Here is a 12,437-nt window from a genome sequence, read left to right on the forward strand (position 1 = left end):
CGCTTCATCCTTAGCACTAACTTTGCAGCAGACAGGGGCTTCGTCCCTGAGGATCTCAAACTGTTACACAGGCTGAGAGTGAATTAAGAGGTCTAACAACTTGTGAGACAATACAGAACATTTAAAGAGGTAGCTCACACAAAATCTGTCCTTTGAGAATGGAACGCCCAACCCCCTGTATTCTCTGTATTATCACGAAAAGTGCTAACATAGGAAATACACATGCAAACAGACGGACATTGCGGAAGTGGATTTTGCTGGGGGTAATTTGGGAAGGTGAGACCTCTGTGTAACGCGACAACTTGTTGTGAGACCCTGTTTTAGGTGTCTCTGTTCAACTGTCTTTTAGTTTGTGTAATATGACAACTTGTTTTGAGATTCCAGTTTTAGATGTTTTTGTTATATAGTATTTCGCTTAAAGCCAGACAACCCTGAACACCGATATGGTGGCTGTGGTTATGGAGGTTAAGTGGGTGGTCCACTCACCAGAAGGTCGGCGGCAAGTGTAGGAGTGATGTATGATAAAGAAAGTGCTGCAGATAGATGCATATGAATGTGTTTGTGAATGGCAAAACTGTATGGTACACTGTGCTGGACTGTAAGTGCTTTGAGTGGTCATCAAGACTAGGAGAGCTATATGTAAATACAGACCATCTTTCCAAGACTTTTTGAGAGACATTAATCTGACATTTTTTTAATTTTTGAAGAAGCATAATCATAATCATGTTCCTAGAAGTAACGCAAAGCAGCAAACACAAAAAACAGTCTTACAGAACTAATGTTCAGTGGTACTTGTGAGCTGGGGCAGCTCAGCACAGCAGGCTCAGTGTGGCACACTGTCACACCGACGGATTCTCAATTCCCCCGGGAATCATACGTGTGGCGAAAGCATGTTCACAAATACAAAGTGTCTCATTTATATGCAGAAATGTTAATGTATTAATAAGATATTCTCTGCTAACTTTGCTCAATTTATATCCCGTGTTTGTGTTAGGTGTGTGCTTATCCTCTGAGTCATGTGCATGTGTGTTCCATGTGTACTATCATTAGTGTGCCTGTAATTGTGTGTGTGTGTGTGTGTGTGTGGGAGGCAAAGCGTCATGCCTGCCACAGTGAAAACGTGATCTGTCTCATATCCTTTTAATTAATGTGTAACGTGTAACAACTCCACCACAGGAACAAACTCCTTCAGAGGAATAAACTCTCCAAAAAAAAATGTGGCAATGCTTAAGCTTTGCTGAATGACACACTATGATACCTGCTAGAAAGACTTCAATCCCCTACATGTTCCCAACATGCACTATGCTGTAGCTGGCCACAGCCTTCCATGCACAAGGACCCGAGATAGTATAATATGTCAAAATGTAATTTGTCTTTTTCATGACAGCAGAAATATGTGGTGGCAGATGTCATGGAGTTGTCACTTACAGGAGGACAGAGGAGGAACTCTCACACACACACTCACACACTTGTACTGCTCTGAGTCACGAATTAACCCCTGGATTCCACCGGGCACGGGTCTGTGACGTTGGGCCTGCGACAAGGTTTTGTTCCGGCCTTCCAGTTCTGACACAATAATCTCATCATTGTAAGTATGTCAGATGTTAACCTCACTATGTATGGGACCCCATACACACACAAACCCAGGAGTATATATACACAAACATACACACACAGTTGAGGAGATTTATCTCTGGCTTCAGAATTCAATCTCACAAATACACAAACACAAACACACTCACAATATAATTAAGAAAAACCTCATCAACTAGATTGCTGACAAGAGGGGTTCATTTTGAGGAGGCAACTAACTCATCAAGACAATTCAGCAATGCTGATGTACAACTACTTGTTATGTCAAGTGAACGCTTCTGGTTTTGAGGTGACTGAGGCCAAACACTCAGTGTTCCCCCCATTAAGAAACCAGCAGATAAAACATTTCACTGCACTGCAAAGACAAAAATAGAACATCAGTTTAAGAGAAAAACTGAAACACGAAGACAGAGATGGAAAAATGTAAACCAGGGAATTGATCCAGGAACACACAGTTAAAGATGTCTTACCTCGTGGTCGTATGGGTTGTAGGAGTGGAAGAGATGGGACAGTTCTTTAGTCCTCTGCTTCTTCTGTAAGACAGTAAGAACATACATATGAAGTTTAAAAGCCACCCATAAAGTGAATTTACAACACAGCTAAAAATACATAAGAAAAACAAGCTAGGCTTAATGATCACATAATTTCGATAACATGCACATTATATGGTTAAATTGAGTAAATAGTAATTTAAAACCCATTCACCTTTGTAGATTCATCTAATCATTAGTGTCACCCTCTGTGTGCCAACTACTCAGCATTTACCTTTTTTATGACAATTTGAATGTGAATTCCTCTGAATTGTTGTTTCCCTTAATTCAGTTTTTGGTGGTGCTGTGGAACCAGTAACCATGCACTTTATTTATTTTAGTATTTATTATCTCAAATGTTGTCCCCTAGTGATTATTTTACTCTCTAGCTGGTCTTAACAGAAACGTATGGTATAAATATGGACTTTCATTACATCTTCAATGATATTAACTTCCCTTAAACACATGGAAATAAATCACATGGCTGAGAACGCAGCCTACAGTAATTCATTAAGCCTATAGGATGAACAGAGGAGGGAGAAAGAGAGTTGACCACCAGCTGCAGTAGAAAATATTTCTCATTTTCTTATATTATTCCCACTCAAAGTCTGGACTTAACCTTGCGTGTCCTTAATGTATAATGAGATGCACAAGCGTGAGACATGACTGTTTGATGCGTGGCAGTTGTTAATGCAATCAGTTACATGAGGCCGACGCAGTTACAAAGAGCGCTAATTAGCGCGCTGATTAGGCCATGTCTGGCTAAGGGGGAAGGATATACGTATGTCCTACTGTAGCTAAAGGGAGAATGCATTTATTGTCATGCTTACTCCTTCTCCCTTCTTCTCCAGTGTTAGCATGTAAAGGGCTGGGTTCAGTTTCCTTAGGGCAGATCTGCACATATGTTGCCGACAACTTACAAGTCGTTCTGCTATTACACACGGGCGTCATTACAGGATGACATAAGCGCTGCTTTGGGATAGGCGAAGACGACTTGAGGATTTGGAGAAAGACGGATGGAGAGGAGGAGGAGGACAACTTTGATTCATATAGTTGTGGTCAAGCTGACAACAATCAGGCGGTGCTAATGTCCTTTAACGACAACAGCAGGAGTGAAAAGTGTCGGAAAACAGGCAATGAAAAAGAGAAGAGTAGATGAAAACAACAAAGACGAGGAGAGAAAGGTGAAATACGAGTATTAGGTGTGAAGTGTTTAAAGACGATTGCACTCCACGCCCTCGGCCAACGACAGCTTTGACTTTCTTCGTCTCTAGTGAGGTCCGTTCTTTCATTATTGCGCCTCTTATCCCACCTTGCCCTTCATTCTTTCCGTTCCACTGGTGCACTGCTTTTGCTTCCCCCATGCTCCACACCTACCCATCTCTTACTCATTCTCTTTTCACCTAGGGCTCTTCACAATCCCATAATCATTGGCCCTGTCCGTCTGCCATCCAGATTCCTTCTCGCTTTCTCTGCCAAAGGGCTCTCCAGATTCTCCAAATCCCCTTCTCTCTTGTTGTCTTTGGCTTTCCACATATATTCCTCAGTGCCCACCCTCTCCCCTTACTCCCTGTGTTTTTCATCAGTGAAGGAAAACTCATACTAATCATTCTGTCTCCACTCTCTCACCCATCAACCCCTTACAAGTCTGTCCCCCTCCTCAATCTCTCACTCTCTCTGCCTGGAGCACCTCAGGTGAGAGTAATCCTCTAATCATTGCTCCTCAACACCATTCTCTCTCTTCCTGCCATCCCTTCATCACTCTCACCATCATTCCCTATTCAGCAGTGCTGGACTGTGTGTGTGAGTGTGAGGAATTGTAAGACAGATGTAACTGCAGGTAAGGATTTCTCAACCCCCAATGAGCTCCCAGCAGAATTTATCCAGCTCAATACTACACGCACACACACACACACGCGCGCACACAGGCCTACAAAGACACACACCACAGGCACAAATACCAACACACGCTCGCACACTGACTCACACAAACACAGTATACTAAAAATGGACAGAGGTGTGAAAACCTGCCAAATACAATGTAAAAGGCCAATATGAAAAACAAAAAAGAAAAAGGAGACAACCTAGAGAGAATGGGAAAGAGAAAAGCAAAAGCAGACGGAGGGAACAAAACTGATTTAAAAGAATTATACAAAATGTTGAGTGAAAGAGAGATCCATCACAAATCTGCCACCATAAAAGGGATTAAAGAAAGAGACACCCCATCTCAATACTTGAGCCTTTTCTAAAGTGATGATGCCACTTACATGGAGGTTATGAGGTGGATATTTCAAGCCAAGTGTGGAAACAGCTGCAGGAGGGTGGATAAGCAACATTCTTATTATTCCACGACACCTGCAGCCAGGGTGCCTTTGAGCCAGACCTACACCCTGAGTTGTAGCAGTGGAACTGATCTGTAGCCACTGGCAGGGGGCTCTGCTGTAAACATGTTGAGATGGAGTACAACTGATAGACACCAGACTAGGAGGCAGATTTAATTTAACTGTGCACGGCTTTTGCCTTCAGTGTTCCAGGTGGGAAGTGTCAGCATCGATAAATGTAGTTTAAACGTGTGAATCATCACTTTGATGGCCTTACCTTTTTTGTTTTACAAGTCAGAAGATAGAATTGGCTGATACCCCGGTCTCTTTATGTAATTATACAACAATGTTTCACGATTAAAAACACTTTTTTTGGGTGGGAATCCAACTAGAACCTGCATTTAATACATATTTCTAATCTTTATTAAAAATAGTTCAAAACAAACTATGATCACCCTGTTTAATGTCAGTGGTTCCGCTCTTCATACATTCTACCTGCAATCCATTGTCATCTTTCCTACTCTACTGTGTAGAAGAACTTTATTAATTTGCAAAAGCTGCACACAATCTGTCAGTGTACAGATTTGTATGCGTGTGTGTGCGTGCGTGCATATGAATGGCCCATCAACCAAAAAACGTTAATCTAGCATGCCGTCGAGGTTGTGTAAGTGACAACCCAGCAAGTACACAGACACTGTGTGTATGTGTGTGTTTGTGGACCTGTCACTATGGTGATGATGAACGATGGTTGGTACAGTGGCGTCCATCTGTTGTTGCTGCCGGAGACGGATGCAACGTCTAACCGGAAGTGACATTACATGGATTTATATACTTACACACACACACACACACCCCCCATTGGGGCAGGATCACACATGCAAAAAACTATGGTTTCAGGAAAAACTATAACACTAATCGACCATATACAATATTTAAAGTCTCATATTTGACACTTTTCTGGTGTTTATTAGACGTTTTGATATCCATAGGAAGGGCAGCCTGGTGGTACAATGGTTGGCGCTCTCACCACACAGCAAGAAGGTTATCTGGCTTTCTCCCAAAGTCCAAAGGCATGCAGATTGTGGCTGGGTTGATTGGAGACTAAATTGTCCGTAGGTGTTAATGGGAGTGTGAATGGTTGTTTGTCTCTGTTTGTCAGCCATGGGATATGCTGGCAATCAGTCCAGGGTGTACCCCACCTCCAGTGTTGTGCATGAACGAGTTCAAAAGAACGCGTTCATTTTTATGAGAACGATGAACTGAACGCAACTTAATGACAAATAATGAATTTGAACGGTGAACACGTTCATATTATCTGAGGTCTAGCTAAAACGTGACGGAGTGTTTTCCTTCTCCTGAGAAGCGCTGTGTAAATCGAATGCTTGCACCATGTCGTTGCTCAGTGCCCGGAAAAAAATGTCCACGATGTAGCCTAACCTAAACCGACTAACTCGACCCAACTACGTCTACCGATTCATCGCATACACACATGTAGTCCAAACAAGCAACGTATTCCAAGACAACAGCTCTCGGTCTCATAAAATGGCAAGTGAAAGCAGAGACGCAGACTCAGCGACTACATCCGATGCACCTTATTATTATTTGCGGGATTTTTACACACTGTCTGATAAAGATTCCAGGTAAAATCTCACCTTTCTGTGCAAATTGTGCCGTCCTGAGTGAAAAGCAAGTCTGGACGTCAGCCTCATCCGCATCTAGTTAAACGGCATGTGGAGCTGAAGCATCCAGCTAGCCTAAAAAGTTATCTCCAAGTAATTGAAAGTCAAAAAAAGACCAAGACCCCCTGCCAACAGCCCCAAATGACCCAAACCACATTGTCTGCAGCCTTCAAGGGTATGATTTCCCAGCAACAGGTAGACAAACTCGTGCAGGGTATGAATAAATAAACAGGCAAAATTAGCAATAATTAAAAATAATAAAAAAAAACATTTCTTTTAGGAATTGATACATATGAAGTACAGTTTAAGGCAAGGGGTAGTGATGGATAAAGTTTTCTTTAAAAAACAAGTTAAGTCTTTCATTCTCACTTTCCACCTTAAAACTATGAAATGAACTGAACTATGAACTAGTTCAGAATTTAAATGGTGAACTATGAATGTGAACTATTCATGTTCACTTGTATGAACTGAACTTTGAACTAGTTCATGAGAGGTGTGAACTTGCACAACACTGCCCACCTCTCACCCAATATCAGCTGGGGTTGGCACAAGCCCACCTCGTGACCCTCAAGAAGGACAAGTGGTAAAAATAGGACAGGTGGTAAAAATAACGGATGGATGGCTATGAAGAAGATGATATATTTATATCAAAGATATATTTACGGCCAAGCCAATAACAGGTAAAAGATTGTAGCCTAAGAAGTGTTGCTTGGTAAAACTCACTGGAAAATGCAGTTGGCGATGGTCAGTCAGAGCTGAAACCAGCCAAACTGCAAATTCAGACTGCTCCAGCTATATGTGGTGTGGAGCCTTGGGCCGGGGGGTTCCAGTACAAAGTCCTCGAATATCTGGCGATGTCAAGGTGACAATCCATGATGTTGCGTGCCTCGGCCAAAAAGATGAGTGGTAGAATCTGCTGCCCCAGGTGATGCAGCTAAATCTCTTTGGGCTGCTAGACCCCCTGGGCAGAAAAGTTCAGTCCTACTGTGCATCAAAGTCTGTCAAAGTCTGTGTGAGTGTCTGTGGCCCCACAATGCGAGACTATCGGGGACATTTGTGTGAGAGTCATGGAATTTCAAAGGTACTGGCACCAACGAATTTCTGGTATTGTGACATCCTTTGTATTGTGAGTGTCAGTTTGCCCGGTTGCGGGTATGTTGTGGGGCAAGGTAACAGTGATCTTGCCTTAGCCTGGACTGAACGAGCTTCAGGCTCACCAGTATGTGTCTGTTTGTCTTTCCCTAATGACAGACAGATGTTAGTGCTATAGAGTCTACACCCACGGCGAGTGGGTCTGTGTGGAAGTGTGTGTGTATCATCACAGAAAAAAACCCTAAAGGCACAATCTGAGTCTGCTTCCGTCTTTGTGTGCCAAGGATTAACACTTCCTAAAGCATCACAGTGAGGGTGGTCACCGTGACGAGGCTCTGCATGTGCGTGACCTTCGTCTGTCTACAGAGGTCACTATACTATATAACATGGTCCAGTTACAATATGTTGTATGATGACTTGTATATGATCCCCTGAATGTTCGTTTTTACTAAGGTGTACATAAAACTGTAAATTGTTAATATGCAGAGAGAGAATAACAAACCTAGCTTCCTAGGTCAGATTGAAGCAATGCGGAGCTGAGTGTGATATTCGTGAGCTTTGTTCACACTCAACACAGACGCTCTACAAATGTGACCGTGTTGCATCAGAAGAGACTAAAAAGTTAAAGTCATTTCATCATGGCATTGAGACACATTCAGGTCAGTGAATTAGTAACGTTCAGGAGCTGCCATCATTTTAAATCTCACCAACTGTGAACTATGAAACTTCATTTCAGTTGAGTGCCCTTGGGAGAATCACGTTCAATAACAAATCTCTTTAGTCTACTGGGATTTCTTTTTGATAAAATAAAAATGTGAGATTCTTTTTTAAATTAATTTGCTTTGTGTTGATGATGTTAAATGAACTTTTTACCTTTTTCACTCAAAAGTAAAGTAAGGTATTCACATGCAAAAGTAAATGCAACTTTGAAAAAATAGATTTCATTTGGAAAATTATTTTAAATTGGTTTTATTCTCCAGTATTATCTTTCTGAAGTTCCTCTGTAAAGTTCGTCTTTAATACAAGCTATACTTATGTTACTTTCGAATACTGAGACCTACCCGGGATCCTCATATTTACACCCTGCAGAATATAGTCAGTCAGTCTCTCCAGCTAGTTATAACCCTATAGGAACATTATGACATATTAGAAAAATGCACTTGGGTGTGGAAAACCAAACAAACAAACAAACAAAAAAACAAACTGTGATGTAGAGTTGCCCCCGAAAGGCAAAGACTGGAACCCATCAGTATTTATTCATGGGTTATTTAATTTTACATCTGGGGACATTTTGAGCACTGATGTAACATTATCTTCTGCCTGGTGCGTAGACGTGGTGAATTTAGAGCTCGCAGTGACTTAGTACAAAAAGACCTCTGGGTTGATATTTAGAGTCTGCAGAAAATATTGTACATTTCCAATCTGTCTTTAGCATAATTCTAACACATAAGCGTGGAGGCATAACTTGACTGATTTATCATCTAATGTGAATTTAACATATTGCTGTCACCCTGAACGTCCCATTGAACCCCATTAAAAAACTATACGGAAAAGAGAATCTTATTGTTGAATATTTGTTAGATCGGATTCAACTGACAAAGTTCTCACTTGGGTTTATCCCTTCTGCGATCTTTAAAAAATGCAGTGTGTGTTATCCCTTCCATTATTAGCGGACCAGGTCCATTAATCATGTGCAAACCTACCCGGTCTCAGGCAGCAACTTAACCATTAACTCAACCTTAATACCTGTTAGACTGCCTTTAGCCGAGCGGTAGTATCTCCCCTGATAGTGTGTGTGAGGGAGTAACTGTCTGCATTTGAAACAAAGAGAGCTGCATGTTTGTGTCTGTGTGCGTGTGTGTGTGTCCGCGCTAGAGTTTGTGTGTACATCCAGGCGTAGATAAATGATAGTGCACCAAGAAGATGGAGCTACTAGTGGCTGGCCAGCTGTTTCACGTTGACAGCTGCTGCACTGGTGCCTCGTGGGTAATGGAGTTCTTAACCAATTACAACCTGGGGAAATTAAAAACACTGCCCAACTAGAACAGCTAATCTCCTTCTTTATCACTTTTTTTTCTATCTCTCTCCCCTGCAGCTGCTCATTCTCAGCTCTTCCTTACATACCAATAGACGTCCCAACACACACGTACACACGCTCCACTCACCAAGTCCATTTATCAAGGCTAAGTTCTAGTCACCTGGGGATGATTATGGAGATCCGAGCTAATAGCATTCACATCCCTTAATTCTCAACGTGTTCCCTTCCCTCTCTCCATCCCTCCACCCCTGTGGTCTCCAATTCTTTACATCTGCCTCTGCTCTCCCCTTGTCCCGCGTTCTCTCATACATCATCTATTACCATAGTTAATAAGTTAGACCCACAGATAGCACAAAACACCTGGACCTCGTCGCAGCTGGACACTGTGTGTTTTCTCTGCTTCACTCAGCGACTCATTGAGATAGATCTCTTTATGTAGTTTTCTATTCAAATGTGTGGTTTTGTCATGGCTGGAAATCAGACAGGTGAGGCGAAACAATATTTTAATGAAACACAATAAAAATAAAAACGTCTGCATACCAATTGACAAAATATTTGGACTAAGGGTGTCCAAATATTTTTATGTCACACTTTACTTCACTCTGAAGAGTGTGTTGTTACTGGCAGATGTGGAAAAAAAACTGGCAACTCAAACTGAGTAAAAAATAAAAAAAATACACTTTTGCACACTAATATTTATCCTTCATTTATCGTTCATCGATCCTTAATCACATAGGTTTTCTGCTGCAAGTACCCAAAATGAGTTTATCATTTGACTTCAGCACCCTGAGTAATGTTTTATTTTCCAATGACAAATTATGTTTGAATAAGGGCAGGAAAACAGCTTGGTCTCAACATATTTGTTTTTCTTATTCAATCTTACAAAACGAAGATAATAATATATAAAAATATCCGCACTTTGCTTTTGAGGTCAACATTTCCAAGATTTAGGATCACTGCCTCCATCAGTAACATCCTCATAACCGATGAGCTGCCACATTTAGTAAGTGAGCACTTGCGGTGGCCAGTCAAATTTCTAAGGATGATGGAGCCCCTCTAGGGCCCGCAGCACTTTATGTCCTCCATGCACATCCCCTTTCCTTACTCTTCTTCCTTTCCTCCATCCTTCCTTACCTACCCTCTCTCTTTGTCTCAGGCCTCCTTCTGTCTCTGCTTCCTCCTCCATCCATCCCTCCTGTGGCTATTCAACACAGTTGTGTTCCAGACAAACCATCTGGTGCACTTTATTAATGACTGACCCTACATGCCCTAGACATCGCCTAGCTGCCACCACTCACTGAGTGTGTGTGTGAGTGTGTGTAAGAACAGGTGCATGGTGACTGATGATGTGATGTTGTGTGCAGCTTTAACCACCAAAGCAGGTGTAGTGGTTACAGGGACTTTAACATATTATTCTGACTCCGTCTCTCACCTTTTGCTATCATCTGTCAAGAACAGATATCCGCACAATTCATTTCAATTCAAAACATCTCAATGAGGAGTGAAAATGGAGAAATGGAGGATGACAAAGTGAAGAAGGATATATTATTTTGATGAGGTGAAGCAAGCTGCTCCTTTCTAATCAAAGCTTTAGCACCGTCATTAATATAAAAAAATAAAAACTAGCTATCAATTTTATTTAATGCGTAAAAGATGGTGATATGAGAATAGAAGGTTTCTACAGAAACCAGTGATATGCTACAGAGCTGCCTGCAGAATAAAGCCTTGGATAGATGCATGCAAACCTCCAAACGCTGACAATAAATGTCGGATGAGACAGATGGAGGAGAAAGAAAGGAGAGGGGGGGTGAAAGATAAGAAGAAGCGAAGCAGCGATGTGGTTGTCTGGGGATTGATCCCTCCAAGACACACTCGGCTTCTCCTCAGAGAGGAAGGAGGGAGGAGGGAAAAAGAGAATGACTTATGAAGACGCTCCACTTGAAAGAGATGTGTCAACACTTTGATGGTAAAGAGTGTGGGGGCACAAATGCGAGAAGATATAGAACATACAGTGTCGGGCAGCAAAGGTCAAACCAAAGTGGAAAAAAAGAAAAACTTTTCAGGGGAATGCACAAGTAGCAAAAGTGTCATTAAGATTCAATAAGCAGATACAAGCGATAACATAAGAATGAATAATTCCTTAGACAAGTTAGTGCTGATTAAGCAGTAACTTGGTAATTTAGTAGTATTATATCAAATTAAAGTGTCAACGTTAATACATAGTATTAAAGTTAAATTATTATTTAATTTATAGATGAATATGGTTCTGTGCACAATAATATAAGTGAGAAACCTGTGAGGCAAAGGGTCAAGGAAATGCTGGAGCTGCTGATGGTGATGTGTTCAATCTGCCTCTCTCACACAGACACCTCTGCTAACAATTACTGCTTCATTAGCCACTAATTATTTCATTTAGCAGCGGACTGAGAGAGAGGATGAGAGGGAGAATCTTACAGGAGTCGTATGGTTATACAGAGGATAACAAGATATAATGAAGACACGATGTGTTAGAGCTCTTACTCTAATGTCATTTAGATGTTGAAACATCTGACTTATGTTGTGGTGAAATACTAAAAAATTATCTTAATACATATATAAGAAAAAGGTTTCCCCACCCTTTCTGGCTATTGGGATAATGTTGGTTTAAGGAGATAAAGCAGCTGAGGACATGTTGGCTTAGATGGCAGATGTTTTATTCTTTCACAGTCAGTTGATGTTTGTTCATCCCAACAAAGTGTTATCACCTCTGAACAGATTTGGACTTTCTGATTCCAGTTCACTCCCAGCAGTAAAACTTTAAAGGAGACATATTATGCTCATATTCAGGGTCATCATTTAGATTTGGGTTATAACTTGAAAAGTTTTACATGCTCTAATGCATCACTTTCCTCATACAGTCTATTGCTGCAGCGCCTCGTTTCAGCCTCTGTAAACACTTGATTGTAGCTCCTGTCTGAAGACCTCCCTCCTGATTAAGCCAAGTCTGCTCTGATTGGCCACAATCTGCTGGACTACTGATGAGTCATTTTACGAGCTTCAGGAGCAGAGTTTTCTGATGTGGAAAGGATCTTCCTTTACCACAGATTTTGGGCTTTTTAACTTTGCTGAACTGTCACATACACAAAAAAAAACATAAAACACTCTAAAAGAAAGAGAAGCTAAATAAGTCTCCTTCAACTCAAAT

General features: G+C 41.3%; 1 protein-coding gene across 1 annotated transcript in view; it reads right to left on the reverse strand.

Annotated features, from left to right (window-relative positions):
* The window catches only part of cdkal1 (CDK5 regulatory subunit associated protein 1-like 1), a 229,058-nt gene that overhangs the window by 53,752 nt on the left and 162,869 nt on the right, over positions 1 to 12,437 (reverse strand). Inside the window, exon 12 of the mRNA XM_035164365.2 lies at positions 2,064 to 2,126. Coding sequence (XP_035020256.1) covers positions 2,064 to 2,126 — 63 coding nt within the window. The remainder of the gene's footprint in view (positions 1 to 2,063; positions 2,127 to 12,437) is intronic.

This window comes from Hippoglossus stenolepis, chromosome 8, assembly GCF_022539355.2.
Source record: "Hippoglossus stenolepis isolate QCI-W04-F060 chromosome 8, HSTE1.2, whole genome shotgun sequence".
Lineage (NCBI taxonomy): Eukaryota > Metazoa > Chordata > Actinopteri > Pleuronectiformes > Pleuronectidae > Hippoglossus > Hippoglossus stenolepis.